The sequence below is a fragment of the Ailuropoda melanoleuca genome, chromosome 14 (genome assembly GCF_002007445.2).
Source record: "Ailuropoda melanoleuca isolate Jingjing chromosome 14, ASM200744v2, whole genome shotgun sequence".
NCBI classification, from domain to species: domain Eukaryota; kingdom Metazoa; phylum Chordata; class Mammalia; order Carnivora; family Ursidae; genus Ailuropoda; species Ailuropoda melanoleuca.
In genome coordinates, this window is record NC_048231.1 from 14,165,398 (window position 1) to 14,186,385 (window position 20,988).

General features: G+C 36.8%; 1 protein-coding gene across 3 annotated transcripts in view; it reads left to right on the plus strand.

Annotated features, from left to right (window-relative positions):
• Positions 1–15,753, plus strand: part of RBM25 (RNA binding motif protein 25) — a 52,421-nt gene extending 36,668 nt beyond the window's left edge. For all 3 annotated transcript variants that reach the window (XM_034643346.1, XM_002920250.4, XM_034643345.1), the window contains 9 exons: positions 720–942; positions 1,281–1,370; positions 4,034–4,107; positions 5,366–5,516; positions 7,844–8,168; positions 8,542–8,816; positions 9,150–9,248; positions 10,295–10,342; positions 14,153–15,753. In XM_034643346.1, coding sequence (XP_034499237.1) covers positions 720–942; positions 1,281–1,370; positions 4,034–4,107; positions 5,366–5,516; positions 7,844–8,168; positions 8,542–8,816; positions 9,150–9,248; positions 10,295–10,342; positions 14,153–14,245 — 1,378 coding nt within the window. In that variant the 3' untranslated portion in view covers positions 14,246–15,753. The remainder of the gene's footprint in view (positions 1–719; positions 943–1,280; positions 1,371–4,033; positions 4,108–5,365; positions 5,517–7,843; positions 8,169–8,541; positions 8,817–9,149; positions 9,249–10,294; positions 10,343–14,152) is intronic.
• The last annotated feature ends 5,235 nt before the right edge of the window (positions 15,754–20,988 follow it).

Here is a 20,988-nt window from a genome sequence, read left to right on the forward strand (position 1 = left end):
ACCTGATTATAGCTGAAAGGAGGTCCACTTTTAGTCCACCACTTGCTGGGACTAGAAATCCAGTGTCCTTAATATTTTAGTGGGCATTAAAATCCTTCCTTCCTTTCCTGGAATAATCATTATCCTCTTGTGTAACCATTTTCAAGAATTTGACATATATACAATCAGCGTATGTATACTGTACTACGGATATGAGTCCATAAACAGTATATTGTTTTACATATGTACAAATAAATATATTTGTATTTAATTAGATCCATGGCATCATACTACATATATTTGGTAATTTGGTTCTATCACTCTGAATTAAATTGAGAACTTTTCATTGCCAGTAGATACAGTTCTGATTTATCCATGCAACATACCAAAATGCTCTTTTCTCTACATTTTGCCAGCACCTTTATTCCTTGATCACTAGTGAAGTAGGCTGTCTTTTAACATGTTTGTCAGTCCTTTATATTTCTAATATCGGGTGTATTTGTTTTCTGAGATACTAGTAAGCATTAACATTGAATTTAAGATGCAATTCAGACTTTGAGACTAGAATTATATTTTGTCATCCTGATAAATACAGAGGAATTTACAATTCTGCAGAAATCAAGTGCTAAATTCTGGCCTATGAGTTTGTGTATTTTGTAATATATGTTGCCCTCCTTTCCCTTGGTTTATAAAGGAAAACAGAAAGACCGATAGATTTTTAAAATCTTTTGTTTATATAGAGAAAAGAGCAGAGATCGTGAAAGGGAACGGGAGCGAGAAAGAGAGAGAGAGAGAGAACGGGAACGAGAAAGAGAACGAGAGCGAGAGAGAGAGCGAGAAAGGGAACGAGAACGAGAGAGAGAGAAAGACAAGAAACGCGACCGAGAAGAGGATGAAGAAGATGCTTATGAACGAAGAAAACTTGAACGAAAACTCCGAGAGAAAGAAGCTGCTTACCAAGAGGTAAATTGAGGAAATGCTTTTATTCTTTATTATTATTATTATTTTTTAAAGATTTATTTGAGAGAGAGAGCACATGCCCATGTGCGCAGAGGGAGAGGATGAAGGGAGAGAATCTCCAGCAGACTCCATGCTGAGTATGGAGCCCAACACGCGGGGCTTGATCTCACGACCCTGAGATCATGAACTGAGCTGAAAACAAGAGTTGGGCACTTAACTGAGCCACCCAGCTGCCCCGATGAATGCTTTTATTCTTAAAGCTTGCTACTCAGTAGGTTAGTCAAAAATTTTAGAGCCCTTTGCACACATTTTATTATTAAATTTGACAATTTCTTTTTTAGCGCCTTAAGAATTGGGAAATCAGAGAACGGAAGAAGACCCGGGAGTATGAGAAAGAGGCTGAAAGAGAAGAAGAAAGAAGAAGAGAAATGGTAATATTCTAGGTTACAAAAAAAGTGATTTTTCAGATAAAAATCAGGTCAAATTCTTGGCCATTAACTAGATTAGAAGTAACTTTATCATTAAAATGTACAAGCTCTCAGTATAGACAATTTAATTTGGGGGCAGAGGGGCAAAGGGAGAGGGAGAGAGAGAATCCCAAACCCTCACATCCAGTGAGGCTCCATCTCACGACCCTGTGATCGCCACCTGAGCTGAAATCAGGAGCCGGGACACCCAACAGGCTAAGCCACCCAGGTGACCCTAGATAATTTAATTTTTATATATTTCAAGTTGTCTTCAACAATTGCAGTCCACCAAAATCTTTTTTACTCTTAATTTTCACATTTTTGCTGCCTATAAACAAAATTATCTTTTGGCATACCGTTGAAGTAAGTCTGCCATAGGGTAATGTATAAAATGAGAATTTATAAAACATTCTTTGATTAAGAGTCTAACATTTTGAATTTGAAAAGGCATTGATAGATATTGTTCTTTATTGGTGTGGCACATGTGGATGAAGGGAATGGTGTCATGAGAAGACCTCTTTGGTTTTTTGTTTGTTTTTTTTTTTAAAGATTTTATTTATTTATTTGACAGAGAGGCAGTGAGAGAGGGAGCACAAGCAGGGGGAGTGGGAGAGGGAAAAGCAGGTTTCCCACTGAGCAGGGAGCCCAGTGCGGGGCTCAATCCCAGAAGAACGCTGGGATCAAGACCTGAGCTGAAGATAGACACTTAACGACTAAGCCACCCAGGTGCCCTGAAGACCTCTTTGTTTTTTGTTTTTCATGTTTTTATTTAAATTCCTTAATTGACATAGAGTGTAAAGACCTGTTTTTATAAATCACAATTATTGTCTTCAGTATATAACATTTATGAATTACAGTTTTTTTATGCTACCTTTTGTAACTACGTGACAATCATAAAAGTGAACCATGTTTTTTGCATTTACACTGTTTGATAAACTGTAATACTGAAACTGTTGGCATAGGTTGTTACTAAGAAAGAAGATAAGATTTTATCTTAGTATTTGCTTGAGGTAGTATGTTTTGTGTGTTCTGTCTTTGCCAGAATTTCATGAAAGTTTCTTCATCTCCAGTTTTGGAGATTATTCTTCCAAAAATTTCACTGAAGTTAGGAATCTTCAAATAGCTTTTGAACATGAGACATAGTGGGAGTTTTTGTAAGTAACCAAAAGAGGGTGCATGCTGCAACTAGATAGATAGTATGGGTTTTCTGTGTAGTAGATCCATAATGCCATAGAATTATTGACAGTAATTTCAATTCCCTTGAATTGTAGCTCCCATTCTAGAATTTCTTTTTTATCCCTAGCTTAGAAAATAGGAAGAGAATAATATAGTGAGGAATGATTATTTAAAGAGCTGTTTGCCCTGAACAACGTGATGGGATGGATTTGAAGTGATTCTGCTTCTTATAAGCAAATCTGAAATCGTCTTTCTAGAGAAAATTTGCCTATTATTTTTTGTTTGAGAGCTTTAAAAAGTCCAGTTACAAAAGCAGTTACTTATTATATAAAAATATTCAAGTAACAGAATTAAATGACGTAAAAAGTGAAGGTTTCTATTTCTCAAGACTGGTAATTTATGTTTATATTTTAGTATTTATCTCATGGACCTCTCTGCGTTTTATTTAAATATTTGTAAGTTTTGTCATTCCTACTTAACAAATCTGCTTTCATTCATTTGACACATTTTGAGTGTACATTATATTCTGCCTTGGTGCTTGGGCTGGGTATTGGGCTTACAGGAATAACTAATGCTTCTAACTTGGAAACAAGTGGGTGGTATTGTCAGAGAGATAGGTAGGTACTGTACTGTATGTGAGTGTTTAAGGTATGATAAAGGTGTATTCACAGTATTTTGGGAGTGCAGAAAAAGAATTACTAATTCTGCCTGGGGTTGGGAATTGGTGATGGATAGATGGTTAGATTACGGAAGTCTTTACAGAGAGGTAACATTTGAACTTTGAAATGTATTAAAATTTTACTGTAGTCAAATAAATTTTTACTATATTCAGAAATCTCATCTCCTTTGTATATAGATATATATAATAGTTGTTGAGTAGATAAGGATATAGAGTATAAATAAGTATTTATTTTTATGTATTGTATATTTATATGTAATTGTTAGCTATAAGTGCTATTAAATATAGTGGTTATATTTGAAATCCCAAAAATAAGAGAGTCCTATACTTCCATGGTTTGTGTACTCAAAGTTAGATTGATGCATGAACATGATCTGAATTTTCGGTCCTGTATTTCATAAAAACTATTTTCTGTAGCATAATATACCTACAAATGAAATGTAAAATATTTTTGTTGAGTTACTAAATTCAGTAAAATAACTTTCAGTTTTGTTTCTTAGTATGCTCAAGTTTCATTACTGTACTTTGAAGATTATATCTGGAGAGGAAATACTATATGTGCTTTTGTTGCATAGATAAATTCTAAATCTGGCTTGTTTTATGAGTAAAAGATAAAGTATATCTAATGTTATTTAAATTTCATATGCAAAGTACATTAGAATTATAAAATTCAAGTGGTATGGAAAAGAAAAATCTATCTCCGAGAAAGGAGGGAATAGTCTATATGACTTTTATGTTAATTTTGCACACTTTATCTTTCACTTCCTCAAAGGCAAAAGAAGCTAAAAGACTAAAAGAATTCTTAGAAGATTATGATGATGATAGAGATGATCCCAAATATTACAGGTAAAAGAGCCTTGCTTTATGAGCTTGTACTTTCAGTATTTTATTAGCTGTATTTTCCCTACCAGAGGGTGCAAGTTTATTCAGTGGAATAAGAAAGAAAATCTTCATATTCTATCTTGTTAGTCACCTCTGTATTTGATATGCTGTTTTTGGGAGTGTGGGGAGAACTGTTGGAAAGGGATCAACAATTCTGTCTTTTGTGGGGTGGTGGTCCATATAATAGAATTAAAACTTGTGTTTTGTGGAGGTACAATTTTTATAGCAACTTATAACTAGTCTTGGTAACTATTTAAGGTGGTCTAAAAATGTTTTGCATTCAAGGATTTCAAGAATGTTACAAAGCAAACCCAACACCATCCCATCCCCTGCCCTATTGATAAATTATTGTAAAGTGAGGGTTGTAAAGCCTACCTTCCCTCTCATGTCTTTGTTCCCATGACATTTCTAAACTACTCTCATTCTAGCACTCTGGCAGTATGGTAAAACTGTTGATTTTGTTCTGCTTCCTCCATTCCAAACTGTAATTTCTCTGAGGATGTGGACAATATTTTGATTTTTCTTTTTAACCTCATGTATCTGACATTATATCCAGGGCATGTAGTGAAGGCATTTAGTATATAATTTTAATATGCTGTACCCTACATAATTAAAACATTGGAATTAGCAACTTCAAAAACATGCCAGGGATTTGACTTTGTAGAAAATGAAAAAAACACAGTAAAATTATTGAATCATAAAATCAGTAGTACATAATTTCAGCATTCTGAGATGTAATATACCATTAGCTAGAGAGAATCTCTGCTTTCTGTTGATTCTACACTACTTCCTTCAAGGATTTTTTTCTATAAGGGAAAGAATTGATTTAAAATGAAGATAGAGAACTGTTCTTAGTGGTATTACTACTACTTGTAGTAGTTTTTCACAACTTGGCATTCCGGAAAACAAATTGTGTGTTGGGCTTTGCTTGTGGAATGAGTACAGAATGAGAGCTTTCTTTCATCAGACAACTGTTTTCTACTTGTTTTAGACACATGAGTTGAGAATGAGGCATGGTGATAAATGACAAGACCGTGCTTCCTTAGTAAACATTTATGTGTAGAGAGCACACTGTCTTGGGTGTTTTGCAGATACAGAACAGTAAGACATTTTTCATTCTCTAAATATGCAGCTTTTACATTGAAAGAAGATACATTGGGGGACATTAGGTGTTGTAATAGTTGATCTGAGTATCTAGGCCTGTTATGATTTACTTTGACAGAGGAAGCGCTCTTCAGAAAAGGTTGCGTGATAGGGAAAAGGAAATGGAAGCAGATGAACGGGATAGGAAGAGAGAGAAGGAAGAGCTCGAGGAAATCAGGCAGCGCCTTCTGGCTGAAGGGCACCCGGATCCAGACGCAGAGCTCCAGAGGGTGAGTTATCCTAACATCCACAACAGTGTTCTCATAAGGGAAATGCAGTTCATGCTTCGTGGATCTTGCTGTTTTGGGGGAGGATATTAGTACTTACTTTATTTTATTATGCAGATCGTCAGTATTAGTTGATTTACAACTTTTTTCTGAACATCTTCCTGTGTCTCATTCCTTTATTTCTGTGAAATAAATAGTTAAGTTAAACAAATGTCCTCTAATAAAACTTTTCTACAAACCTGTCCTTCCTATAATGTGTTCTGACATTTCATGACTTTTGGGATTTGAGTTCCTTCTCTCACTGCCACCCTAAATCTTTTTATTTCCTCAATAATTTAAAGATGTTTTCATAAACAGCATGCTATTTAAAAAAGGAAAGGACTTTGCCATAGGACATAGCATACCCCATTCTTTAAGAGTAGAGTGTGTCATTTTAGAAAAGTTTTTAGTTCTTAATATATCATGAACCTAATAATATTGTAAATTCTTCATGTTGACTTAAAAAAATCTGTTATATCCTGTTTGTCAACAGAAACCATGTCTTCTTACATGCCCCTTTTATTTTTCAAAATGAAGTTGTGTTTTTTTCTTGTTGATAGAGTAAGTACTTACATGAGTAAATAGAAGGTTCAGACAACCTGCAACACAATAGTGAAAAAATTAAAAACCATCTGCTTTCTTATCAGCGTGGTACAGTCATTATAGATTTGTGGTTTTTAAAATGTCATCACACAGGCATATGTATATACTCCTCACGTAAATTTTATAAGTGGGATTATAATTTACATGCTCTTTTCTAATGTGCTTTTAGCTCGGGTATAATCTTTCACTCAGAATATTGCCAGTTTATAGCTTTATGTTTTTTTTCATACCTTGACCATCATGGCATATTGTTGGTCTTTTAAATCCTTACCATTGTAACATTTAGGTTGGATGTGTTTTTATGTTTTAATTCCCTACCAGTTGGTTTGAATGCCTTACAGATTGTTTAATGGTCACTGTACTACTTTGTGAGTTGATAGATGGGGTTAAGTCATGTCATGCACCAATTTTTAATTGTTACATAGTTCAGGATCTTTTTTTTTTTTTTTTTTTGTTTTTTTTTTTTTTTTTTTTTTTTTGGCAGAGGGAGAGGGAGAAGCAGACTCCCTCCTGAGCACTGGGCTCAATCCCAGGATCCGGAGATCGGGACCTGAGCTGAAGTCAAACGCTTAACCCATTGAGCCAACCAGACGTGCCCAGGATCATTTTGTTGTTCTTTTTGTTTCATGCTCAGAAAAATTATTGATGTGTTTACTCAAGTTTTTTATAATGCTCTTATTGGTTATTTTGTCATTGTTGTTGTTTTTAATCTTTCATGATTTCAGGGATAGTGTTCATTTTGGTATAGGCTTTTGACTCCAAAAATTTTTTCCCTCTATTTCTTTGTTTCCCTATTCATGAATACAAAAGTGACTATCACCCTTAGCCATGACCTAGAAAGACCAAATAATTTCGTTTTAAAGATTTTATTTTATTTTATTTTATTTTATTTTTTTTTTAAAGATTTTATTCATCTATTCGACAGAGATAGAGACAGCCAGCGAGAGAGGGAACACAAGCAGGGGGAGTGGGAGAGGAAGAAGCAGGTTCATAGCAGAGGAGCCTGATGTGGGGCTCGATCCCATAACGCCGGGATCACGCCCTGAGCCTAAGGCAGACGCTTAACCGCTGTGCCACCCAGGCGCCCCTAAAGATTTTATTTTTAAGTAATCATTGCACGCACCGTGGGGCTTGAATGAACAACCCTGAGAATGAGAGTTGCATGCTCTACTGACTGGGCCAGCCACGTGCCACAGAACAAATAATTGTTGATGACCAAGCTGAGGATTTGAGTTGCCTCTTATACTGGGGGGCTCAGTCAGTTAATCATCTGCCTTCAGCTCAGGCCATGATTACAGGGTCCTGGGATTGAGCCCTGCTGTTCTGCAGGGAACCTGCTTGTCCCTCTCCCTCTGCCTTTCCCCTCTGTTCATGCTCTATTTCTCTGTCAAATAAAGTCTTTAAAAATAAAATAAAATGAAACTTTGGGTTATAATTTCTTCAATAAAAATATAAAAACATACTTTTTCCTTTTCAGTTAACCACCTGTTATGTATGTTAAAAATATTAAAAAATTTTGTAGAGTACCTAATATATTCTACAGACCTACTCAGCTTTCTGATTATAGAAGCAAGCAGTGTTTCATTATTCCTAATGAAAAATAGAGGTTTTATAGAAGGTAATGGAAAACAAAGCTGGTTGAGTGGAGGTAGTTGTGGTCGGTTAGTCATGTTAGTTTTTGGTTTTAGATGGAACAAGAGGCTGAAAGGCGCAGACAACCACAAATAAAGCAAGAACCGGAATCAGAGGAAGAAGAAGAAGAAAAGCAAGAAAAAGAAGAAAAACGAGAGGAACCCATGGAAGAGGAAGAAGAGCCAGAGCAGAAGCCCTGTCTCAAACCAACTCTGAGGCCCATCAGTTCTGCCCCATCTGTTTCCTCTGCCAGTGGCAATGCAACCCCCAACACTCCTGGGGATGAATCTCCATGTGGTATTATTATTCCTCACGAAAATTCACCAGATCAACAACAACCTGAGGAACATAGGCCAAAAATAGGACTGAGTCTTAAACTGGGTATGTTAGCATTTTCTTCCTTCTTTCCTTTATTTTAATCCCCTATATATACTTAAATTTTGCCTTAAGGAAAAAGTAAGTATGTGCTGCTTGGTAGGTAGATAGAAAAATACTCAAAAATGCCTTTCTAGCTCACGATTGTTTCCGTAGTTCTACTAGTGCTCCTATATCTGCAGCTGCCTCAAGTTCTGAGAAGAAGTGAAAAGTTAAATTTTCTAGCACTTGTGAGTAGTGAGTTATTTTTTACAGTTGGGATCTTTCTCTGAGATTTGTGGAAGTATATTATGCACAGCTCTTGAGGGATGGTGGGTTGTAAAATGTAGTTAACATTTGAAAATTGAGTCATCATGCTAATATAGTATTTTTACTATAGGTGCTTCCAATAGTCCTGGTCAACCTAATTCTGTGAAGAGAAAGAAACTCCCCGTAGATAGTGTCTTTAACAAGTTTGAGGATGAAGACAGTGACGATGTACCCCGAAAAAGGAAACTGGTTCCCTTGGATTATGGTGAAGATGATAAAAATGCTGCCAAAGGCACTGTAAACACTGAAGAAAAGCGCAAACACATTAAGAGCCTCATTGAGAAAATTCCTACGGCCAAACCTGAGCTCTTTGCTTATCCCTTGGATTGGTCTATTGTGGATTCTGTGAGTAGCAAATTGTATTTCATCATTTTTATTGGAAGTGGTTTTGAATATAGCATACAAAGTCAGCCGATTGTATTAATGACAAGTAGAGATGGTAATGTGGCATCTTGACCTGCCAAGGAATTTACGTAGATGATTGGGGAAATTCTTGGTGGCACTTGAAGTTTTCATCAATTAGAAGCAGGTAATTGTATCTTGATACATACTGTCTTAGTTCAACTTGTGAATGAGAGCATACTGTATTTTAGTTTTAAGAAAAATCATGAGGCTGTAGACTTTATAATAAATATAATAAAAAGTTCTTTAATTTAATAACCATGCTTTATTTTGCAGATATTGATGGAACGACGGATTAGACCATGGATTAATAAGAAAATTATAGAATACATAGGTGAAGAAGAAGCTACATTAGTTGATTTTGTTTGTTCTAAGGTTAGTCTTTTACTCCCTACATCCCCAACATTTTTTATACTTTAAAATATTAGACACTTTCTAAAATAAAAAATCTTGCAAAGCCAAGTCTATGATAGTTTAGTTTTAGTTATTAAGAGATTTTATGGCTGCTTAATCCCTCTACTGTATTTCAGACCCCTATGCCATATGGTTTCATTTCAGAGGGTCAAGGAGGACAGATGTGCTGACTGCTGCCAATTTTGCTCTCTCCCTGCCCCTGAGAGAATGTGTTGCCACGCCCATGTCTTAATGGTTAGAATGCTGCTGAAGTACAGTTGAGGGGGTATTTGTGGAGACAGCTGATAGCTAATCTCTTGAATTTTTCAGTCATCCATCCTTTGGAAGAGGAGCGAAATATTTTCCTTCATAGCACAGTAATAGTCATTTTTATTGATTAATTTGCTCTGAGCCAGGCTTTGTTCTTGGCAGGTACTGTGTTAAGCATTTTGTACAATTTTATGTTTTTTAAACCTCCCAACAACCTTAGCAAGCGTAAATTACTATTATTATCCCCATTTTATACATGTAGAAATTAGGGCCTAGGAGATTGTGTCTTGACCATAGTTACATAATAAGTAAGAGCTAAGTCTGTGGTCTTAACCACCAAGATATACCTCATCCTTCCATTGTCTCCTGAAGGCAAAGTCTTATCTTTATAATATAGATACAGAAGCACTGTATCTGTAAAGGAATAACTAACTGCATTTTAAGGAAATGCTTATTTTTCCACGACCACTACTCTTAAAATTAGGAATAGCAAATTTAGGCTGCCCTTTCCACTTGCAATTATTGTAGCACTGGAATTTGTAACTCTGGATTTGAATTAGAACACATATAGTGATTAAGATCCCAGGTTGTTCTAAACTTCCATTGAAGAGAGTGGGATTCTGGGAATTAAGAAATTTATAGAAAGTTTCTTCAGCCACAAGAAATTCCCATATTAGTTTGAGGGTACTTTAAAATTTTTTGACTATATTGCTCATTTTTTATTTATTTTCAAAATGACAGTTGCTTGTTTCTTTTAGGTTATGGCTCATAGTTCACCTCAGAGCATTTTAGATGATGTTGCCATGGTAAGTCAGAAGTTTAATTTTATTAATATTCTCATTAATATCTGTAAACAAACTAAGCTTCTCTGTATTTGGTTAATTTTTTACCCGTGTTGGTTCCAGAATCTTCTTTTTAGAAGCCCCAATTAAAATGTGAATCTGCATTAAAAGAGGTTAAAAGCACTCACTTCAAGATGTCCATAGACAACACTAACACTCTCCCCCTCCTCCGCCTTTGGCATTTGTATGCGTAAATACAAATCCTGGATCTATTTATACATTTAGAAAACATTTATTAAATGGTTACTGGGTTGAACAATGCTAAAAGCATGAAACGGTGGAACATCTGCCCTTAAAGAAGTAGCAGGAAGACAGGTATACTAATACTGATACTGTAACATACTTGCAGTCATGGGGATATGTGAAAAAGATGTGGGGGCAGAGGAAATGGAGCATCTGATGGTAGAAAGGACAGTTAGGAAAAGCATCACAGTAATTACCATCTAAACTGAGACTTGAAGAGATTTGTGTAACTTTCGTCACTTGGACAGGTATCCACTGGTCAGCAGTAACCATCAGATCCCCACCTGCATTTAATTTGGATGTTAGAGTCGAATCAGTGGTTGCATTTATCTAGTGTGATTTTGTGAGAAAAGAAAGGAGGAAGAGAATTGACTGTAGAAGTGAGAGTGGTTGAATGGACTGTAAACTCCAAGCTAGGAAGAGAAGGAAATAACATCAGAATAGAGCTGGTGGTTGTGTGAATCAGGGGCTGGTTGTTCCAGTGAAACTGTGGGAGGTGTGTTGGAAAGAATGGGTATAGTGAGAGAGTAGAACGTTAAGAATAAGTGGTGGATTGTTCCAGACAATGGTAAGGTGCATATGTGGCCATAGGAGAACGTTTCTGGGATAGAGCTGATGTCATTATTTAGATTATAAGTGAACTTTCCGCCTGGGTCATACACATAGAAATTGAAACTTCTGTGTGTTGTTGGGACAGGGGTTGGAGAGAAATACGGGAATCAACGGCAAGAGTGCTCATCTATTGTGGGTGGAAGACTAGTTATTTGCTAAATAGCTGCTGTTGGAGTGGAAGGGTAGTGTAGTGAGATCTCATGAATCTCAGTGGATACTGTTCACAAAGAGAAACAGGAAGGATTCAGCAGCTTCCCCTCTCCTGTGAGGTTAAGGCTTTGAAAAAAGTAAGGAACTTCTTGAGTTGGCTACAGGAGTGTCTCAGGGTCTTTTAGGGACACAGTTTTCAGTTCAGGTAAATAGATGAAAAAACTAACGTTGAGGGTGGTTAGTATAAAGAGTACTGGAGGGCAGAGTGGGAAGGCAGCAGAGGGAAGATGAGTCAGGGAGGAAGAAACAGCAAGCATGTTATAAGATGACAAGTGCCTGGGAGAGCTTGTATTTCCCGCTGCAGAGTTGTCAGGGAGGGGCATTGTAGGGTGCCTAACCAGAGGGACCTCCAAGGTTGAGATATTTTGTGTCCAGGCGCTGAATGATGTCTAAAGCCAGGTAACATTAGTTTTCTGCTGCCCAGTTTTCTGCAGCTGTTGTTTAGAATTTCTGATAAAGTATTTGTGAAAAGTTTGTTGACTTCATAATGCTGAGCCTCAGATGGAAGGAGAAATGTGAATAGATCCTGGTCCTTGGGGATAAAGTTTGAACTTCCCCGACCTTCCCATCTCTTTAGAACGTTATCCTTGGGGTCTGGAGAGGGTTTTATAGTTGGGCATGAGTTAAAGAATTAAACAAAAAACAAAAAATATAAACCCAGCTTTCTAGTATTTGGCTTTGGCAAAGTTGCAGTTTCTCTCAGTGAAGCTATCATGTGTTAGTGTTAATCCATTTTGATCTGTTGAAATATTTTGATATTTGGAGTATCATTAGACTCTTTACTGGTTAATTACTTATATTGTCTTAATTTTCTGGCTCATTGTTTATCAGAGTGGGAGGAAGCCACTCAGTTGGCTAGTTTTGTCAACCAGTTCTATCACAGGCTCACCCTCTAAATATTTCTTGAATAAATGAGATTGAATTTTTAGCTCAAGTAGTACTTTGTTCTTGTTAAAAATATGACTTTTTCTTTAAAAAAAACCTTTTTCAAACTGTACCTTTCCTAATTTTACGTAAATTAACTTTGGTTGTATTTTGTGCCTAGGTCTGTAATATTTCCAAGGTACAGTTTTCGCATTAATAAGTGTTGCAGCATAGTTCTCTCAAACTGCTGGTCAACTCTGGCTCATAGAAGTCTCAGTAAAAGTTCTTTAATTATTTGTCATTGAAAAAGAAAAGGAAATCAGATTTTCCTGCTTCTTTTAGGTACTTAATGATCACTTAGGTACCAGACACTGTTCAGAACACTTTGTACCTATTAATTCCCACAGATCAGGATGATGTAGTTAATATTTCCTCTTGTTCTATAGATGAGAGAACTGAGGTTCGTTGTGGGTAAGTGACTCAGCCAAAGGCACATATCTAATAAGAGGTAGAAGTGGGATTTGAACCCAAATAGTCTGGCTAGAGATCTGGTTTGCTTAACTCCCTTTTTTTTTTTTTTAAGGATTTTATTTATTCATTTAAGAGAGAGTAGCACGAGCAGGGGGAGGGGCAGAGGGAGAGGGAGAGGGAAAAGCGGGCTCCCGCTGAGCAGGGAGCTCAGTGTGGGGCTCAATCCCAGGACGCTGGGATCCTGACCTGAGCCAAAGACAAATGTGTAACCGATTGATTGAGCCACCCGGGTGCCCTGGTTTGCTTACCTCCTAACTTAAACTGCTCCAGAGACCTGGCGGCATTAGTCCACATTCCATCATGGCAGCGATACCTTGGAGCTCAGTCATAGCTGCCTCCTGTAGAAGGAAGCACGCTGTTCCACCTTACCTCACTGTAACCCTGGTGCAGAGGCCCAGGGCTGCATGTAGAGTGAGGGCATGAGTAGGGGAAACCATATAATGCCCCTACCTCATAAGTAGGTAGGAAGATAATTTGATTTATCAATTTCCCAAGGGGAGAAGACCATTTACTTATTCAGTAGTTTTGTATCCTTTTTGGTGATGATAGTGTTCACGTACTCTGTTTACTGTATCCCAGATGCAATATTGAATGCTTTACATATATTCTCATTTAATATTTAATTCAATGTCACGTACATAATAAGGACTTGATAAATGTTATGATTTTAACGCTGTCCTGGGGGTACATAAGATACTCTCTTAAATTATGCAGTTGTATAACTAGTTCTGCCTAAATTACTGTGTTTTTTTAATCACAAACGTGCTTTCTTTAGGAAATAGTTTTTCAATACATGTGTGAATGAGTATTTGTAAAATTAAAAGTAAAAGAATAAAAGTTGGATAAAGTATTGTGGTGTCAGTATTTAGTAAGCCATGGAATTTTGCTGAATGCATTCTCTCCCCCACCCTTTTTTATAATTTATATTTACTAAATACATTTCTCACACTAGACTGATTTCTTTCAAGTTATTTTATTGAAAGTAAATGCTTGTCAGTGTATAAAGCCTTTTAAAATACCAGTCACGGGATTCCTGGGTGGCTCAGTTGGTTAAGCATCTGCCTTTGGCTCAGGTCATGATCCCGGGGTCCTGGGATCAAGCCCCGCATCAGGCTCCTTACTCAGTGGGGAACCTGCTTCTCCCTCTGCCTGCTACTCCCCCAGCTTGGGCTCACTCGCTCTCTAACAAATAAACAAAATCTTTAACCACAACAACAAAGAATAATAAAATACCAGTCACTATTTGGAGATGCTGATGTTTGCTTATATTACATGTGTTACTGTTTTTTTGAGTTTTTTCTTTTTCTTTTCTAGGTACTTGATGAAGAAGCAGAAGTTTTTATAGTCAAAATGTGGAGATTATTGATATATGAAACAGAAGCCAAGAAAATTGGTCTTGTGAAGTAAAACTCTTTTTACATTTAGAGTTCTGTTTCAGATTTCTTCTTTCCCACCCTTCAGAGGACTTTGGCTTTTTCTTTGTCTTCAAAGACATTTGTGAGATCTGTAATTTTTTTTTTAATGTAGAAAATGTGAATTTTTTTTTGTCCTTTAATTTGTTGATGCCCTGTGTACTCCCTTGGTTGTAAAGACATCTGAATCCTACCTTGGTTCTCTTTATACTCACCAGGTACAAATTACTGGTATGTTTTATAAGCCGCAGCTACTGTACACAGCCTATCTGATATAATCTTGTTCTGCTGATTTATTTCTTGTAAATATTAAAATGACTCCCCAATTCTTTTGCAGAATTGCACTTAATGTTGAACTGTACTGTATAGGAACCTATGTGAATGATTTTAATTGAAAGAATACCCATGATACCTATTACCTTCCCACCACCCCTTGATCAAAGATGGGAACCTCCTGAAGGCATGGAATTTAAAATTAGAGTGCTAAGATTAGCAGACAATCCATTCCTACTGTATCTCTGTATGAATGTGTTTGTGTGAATGTATGTATAAATGTCTTTTCCCTAATTTTCTTTGGTGGGCTCCCTTAAACATTTCCTTATTGAAGAGTAGAATCGTAAAGGAAACGTATTGTGCCAAACTAAATGTCTGGGATAATTAGGTTATTAGTCTCCCAGAGCATGGTAGTCTCTTGTGGCAAGCAACAGTCTCGTGAATGGAATGGGGCTTTCCTTTTGATAGCTGGCTCCTTCAGCCTCTCTTTTTTAAGGGAGTGTGAATCATAATGGTTTTCCCCTTAATTTCATAGTTCAGAAATGAGGCAGATCCTTAGATTCTGTAAATCTTTATTTGATGCATTTTTGCACTAATTGGCCCTTAGCTTTATTTTGGTGTACTCCTTTGTTTAAAAAAAAAAAAAAAACAACCTTAATCTGAAAAGCATAAATGAAAACATTTTTAAAAACAAAAGGTAAAATTAGGCAATACAGGCTAGGAAAGTTTGAAAAAATACAATAGGAATTCAAAATGGCGGTTTGCAAAGTTTACGTCTTATTTTTAAGGATAAAGTAAATCATTTAAGGGAGTTACCACTAATTTTTTGTTTTCACTTTTGTTTTAAAAGGGTTTGTATCTTGTGAGTGTATATGCACTCACGCACCTCTTTTACCTTGACTCATCAATGTTTAAAAATACACTGATGTCTTAGAGACATACATGGGGGTTTCTTTATTACAGAACAGAACTTCACCAGGGAGCAAAATTACCTGAAAATGTAACAGGTTTTAAACAGTTCTTAACACAAATTAGGTGCAGTTATTCCCATGTTTGAGTATTTATTAAGAAAGACAAAGTTGGGGGGGGTGTGTTAAAAAGCATAACTGAGCTTGAGTTACCAGATTTTTTTTACATCTTAAAAGGAATTTGAAACACTGTTCTTAACATTGGTCCATCAGGTGGTTCCATTATGTAAATATTTCCAATATTAAAACTGTATATATTTGATCTTGGGGACCCATTCTTTCAGAGTCTTGTTAAATAAATGGCATCATGTTGTAATTGTGCAGTGCATACTAGAAACATAACTTGAAAATATGGGCTGAATTTTTGATGGACTTGATATTTTATGAGTATTAGTAACAAAGGTCAAAAGCCATTTACCTTACTTTGGATTAATCATACATTTGTGGAGAATACTGCCTTTTAGTATTCTATCATTTTTAAGTTCTGGTCTCTCTGGAAAATTGCAGAAAGTTCATTCTCCTTGCCATCCGTAAATTCATTTTACTAGCCCTTTCTCAAATTGACACCCCCTACCTACCCCCAAGCTTCCACGTCATTTAAGCAGTTTATTATTCCTCTCTGTCTTCTCTTACTGTTTTACTGCTTCTAAGGCTACATATTAGGTTTTTATTTAGCCAACATTAGCATCAAGGTTTATTCAGGTCAATTCCCCTTGCTTTTGTCTTCTCCAGCTCTTTCCTGTATTTATCTTAGAGGGCCTGTATCTGAAAGTCTTGAGGGCACATACCATATACTGCATCACACCTCCAGTGAGATTTGTGTCGAAATCCCAAATTCCTACATTAACATTTCTGCAGCAGAACAGGAATCATCAGAGCCCCGGGGTTAAAGACCATTTATAATAGCTTTGTATCACCTCAAGACCGATTTTGCTACCAAGCTTAAAGTTTTGAGGTTTTCAAGTTTCTTGTTTTTCAGATTTGCATATGAAGAACTGGACATGTATAAACTGGCATATTCTAATGTCTGGGAGAATACACATAAGAACATTTCCAATAAATTACTTGAGCTTTCTGGGTCGTCTTTGCCGTTTGCCCATAGATTAATTTCACTTTGGAAATCTTAATCTATATTGCCCATTCAAGTTTAGAAAATTACATGAAAGTCTTGAGAATCATTGCCTTTCCCCCCCCCCCTTAAGGATTTTATTCATTTTAAGAGAGAGCAGGAGCAGGGGGCAGAGCAGAAGGAGAGGGAGAAACAGACACCCTGCTGAGCACAGGGCTCTCTCCCAGGACCATGAGATCAGGACATGAGCCCAGTTCACCGAGTGAGCCACCCGGAGGCCCTTCAGAATCATTCTTGATCTGGCAGTTAGAAAATGAATATGCTTTTTCCTCATTTGACCTTATGGATAATTTTAAATATGTACATTTGTTTACAGGAGGAATGATAAGTTGTTTGAAGTTCGGCTCAAACTTGAGTGTGTACCTGTATCACCTGGGGGATCTTGTTAAAATGTAGGTTGATTTAGTAGGGCTAGGGTGGGGCCGGAAATTCTGCATTGCTGACCGGCATCCAGGTGATGCCAATGCTACCTGATCCAAGGACTGACTACACTTTGATGAGCAGTTGAAGATGTGTACTCAGTACAGGTTTCCTGTGCTATCCCAAAAGTGTCCCTTGACACTTTTGTTTTGAAAGCCGAAATGGCATAAAGCAAAGAAGCAATAACCATTAATTTATATGGAAATTTTTTTTTAAAGATTTTATTTATTTATTTGACAGAGATAGAGACAGCCAGTGAGAGAAGGAGCACAAACAGGGGGAGTGGGAGAGGAAGAAGCAGGCTCATAGCAGAGGAGCCTGATGTGGGGCTCAATCCCATAATGCCGGGATCATGCCCTGAGCCGAAGGCAGACACTTAACCGCTGTGCCACCCAGGCGCCCCTAATTTATATGGAAATTTTGTTTGAATATTCCCTTATGGAAAAACAATCTCAGATTTACCTGATACCTTAGAACACACCTTGCTAACAGATGAACGAAATAAATCGCGATAAAGCACAGATGCTCACAGACCTAGTTCAAAGCCGTGGTGACTCGATGCTGGGTGCAGTCCCCGGGGAGGCACTTGCTGGCCCCAATCCAGATGCACAGGCTGCTTTTATTGCTGCTGTTAAAGGGCTTGCAGCAAAACAAACGGTGACTGCTATTTTGATGTATTTCACCTTTTTTCGTAAAAGTGAAGATCCTCTTCAGATTTCTTTTGGTTAGCAAAACCAGGTGCTACTGTAGGTTTTTCATGAAAGTGGAGTAACTTGGTTTCTGAAAAGCCGGGGGAGCCTGTACTAGTATTTTATCCTAACAGACTACAAAAAATGCAGCTTAATTTTCTTTTTAAGTAGATTATAAAGAGAAGAACATTTTTTGAGACATGCGTATTATGTATGTTCATGAACATGAAGTAGTCTTCCAAAAAAGGTGCCTCAGAAGAAGTCTTATTCTAGGCTTTATTCCCAGACAGTCCCAGAGCATTTTCTCCTTAGAGAACTCTTTTTCCTTATTCTGATTCTGATCCTAGCATTTGTGTATGTAGTATACTGAGGCAGATGATGATTTTGTGGAGTGCTGTTTCAGGTGCTAATCAGGCACGAATGCTAGATACAGTGGACAAATGGGGAAAGAGCTTGGAGTCAAATTGAACTGAACACTTACATTTTCTTCTTACATATGAAGTAAAGAAGTTGTAATGTTAATAAATAGTGTGTATATGAAGCTTTTGTACCCTTTTTCTGATGAGCTCTATAAATGTTTCCACTTTTAACCCCAAAACTGCTAAAAGGTTTTATGTCAAAATGGCTACAGATATTTTCAGGCCATATTTCAGCCTTCTTTTAACAATCTGAAATTGAAAAATAGTATTGCTCAGCAAAAGATGGTGAAATTGATCTCTGAATGCTCTGGATATAAAGGGTATGAGAAAAGAATCCCAAATAGGCAAAGAAACAGTCTAGGTGTCAGGAAGAACACTGGGAAATTCATATTATATATCTATTTCAAACCTGGGAACTGTTAACTATAACATTCACTATAGGCCAAAGTAAACTTATAATTTTTTGATAAGTGGTAGATTTTTGAAATGTGATTATATTGAATTATTGAAATAATTTATTTTGCGTGAATTCTTACATTTTCATCTTTATTTGACAGAATCTTTGCCTTTGATTTTATCACTTGTCTCATATGGAGGCCAAATTAGGAATAGCAATCTGAAATGCCCAGGAATGAAAGATAATTTCTATAAGCAAAAGTAAATAAAAATTCTTTTCAAGCCACGTTTTCATTAAATGACACTCCCAATATGCCTACTGTGCCACATTCCATAGTAGTTGGGATTTATGACCTAGCGTCTCATGCCCAGAGTAGTAGCTGAATTGTTAACAGGTAGTCCCTCTGTTTTTTAATGTATAACTTTTATTTAAACATTGAAGCACACTTAATGCGTGGCATTCATGTTAAATGGTAGGTAGAATAATAGCCATAAGATTCCTCTAGTAGCTGACGGTCTAATAGTGGTAGAGAAAGAATAATGAGAGGAATACTAATAGACAAAGTACTATACCAACTGTCAAACTTCATGAGCTAACTTCACAGTCAAGAGGGAAGGGGCAATAGGAAGATTCTCAGCAGAGGTAGTAATAGTAGAAGGGAACTTAGAGGTCACATTGTCCACCCAAAGCAACACTACTACAGTGTTCTTGACATATGGGTGTCTAGAGGCCTATATCTGGGATTCTAATTCATGGTCTAGATCTGTGCTACCCAAAGTTTTAAGTTTGTTAAATAATTTTAAAACTCAGTTCTTCAATCACGCTAGCATATTTCAAGTGTTTGGAAGTCATGTGACTAAAAAATCTAGTTTCTTGTTACAATATAGTTCAAGTGCTCCATAGCCGTATATAGCCAGTGGCTAGCAATACTATATGGGCATTGCAGATTATAGAACATCATTATGATTGGGGCACCTGGCTGGCTCAGTCGGGAGAGCATGTGACTCTTCATTTCAGCGTTGTAAGTTAAGGCCTACGTTGGGTATAGAGAACTTAAAAATCTTAAAAAAATAACAATTATGGTTTCAGAAAGCTATTTTGGGCAGGCCTGGTCTAGATGTTGATATCAACCCAAGGGGAGAGGGAAGTGCTTGTTAATAAAATTATCCCACAGGAAGCATTTTTAGCAAATCTTTGTTGAAGCAAAAATTATTAGGTGTGAATTTAAAAATAGTGCTAAACAACTATTTTTCCTGTTTTTTTTTTTTTTAAAACAAAAGGAGAAACTAGTGAACACTTTACATTGTAGAATCCAAAAACTGTGAAGGTTCATTTCTTTCCTGTCAATTAAAAAATACTAGTAAATACAACCTACTGAAGAGACTGGATTCATTGTTATTATAGGTGAAAAAGCTATAAAAGTTTCATTTTTAAGTATCTATTGAGGCACTTTTTTAAAAACGGGGACTCAAGTTCTTGATTAAGGAGGAAATTAGAATTTAATAAAATATTGACAAACATACACAGAATTGAAGGCTGAAAATACAAGATAACCCTTAATCAGGTCCAAGTCTAAGGAGATAATCCTTGCAAAGATTAAGAATGATGTGAGAACTGATAAGATAGTGGCCAAGCACCAAGCTCTGATGATAATATTTATTCTCATATTTAAATTCTTTATTCCCATAAGAAACAGGGCAGCAACATTGTGTATAAATAAAGGCAGGGGCACCTGGTTGGCTCAGTCCACAGAGCCTGTGACTCTTGGTCTGGGGGTGGGGGGGTCGTGAGTTCAAGCCCCATGTTGGGCATAGAGTTTACTTAAAAAATGGCAAACTGCTTTTATGTGGGAAGTGTTGAGTTGCATTGCCTTGAAATCAATGGTGTAAGTAACTGGCCTTGGTTCTCTGACCGGGTCTTGACTTCACGTACTAGTAGTGACCGGTGACTTCATTAGCCTTAGTCTCTGACAGCCTCTCTCCCCCAAATGGTTCTAACAAGGTCTGGCACTCTGGGTTTTCCATCTGCTGCATCTTTCACCACTTAGTGTGGTTTTTGCCACCATTTATTTTGTTTTGTTTCTCCATTCCTGCTCCCAAGTTCCAAACGCTTTTGGGAAAGTATAAATGCACCACTACAGATATGTTGGACCCTCAGTGCTATGTTTCTCTTTCTTTTACTGAACTCCAGCTCCTTTCCACACACATTCCAGCTTTTATTGTTTTTGAAACTCCAGTGCTATATAGTAGTTGTGGAAGAAATACTCACTGGATGAGTAAAAGTCCTTCGATTCCCCCTCTCCCCCAGCAAGTAAGTCTCAAGTTTAATAAAACCTTAACTTTAAAAGTCATTAAGCATATTCTTCAGTTCTAGCTTTCCAGTTTATGATGACATGCATCTTAAACCTTTGCTTTATATAGTTGATGATAGATAACTCTACCCT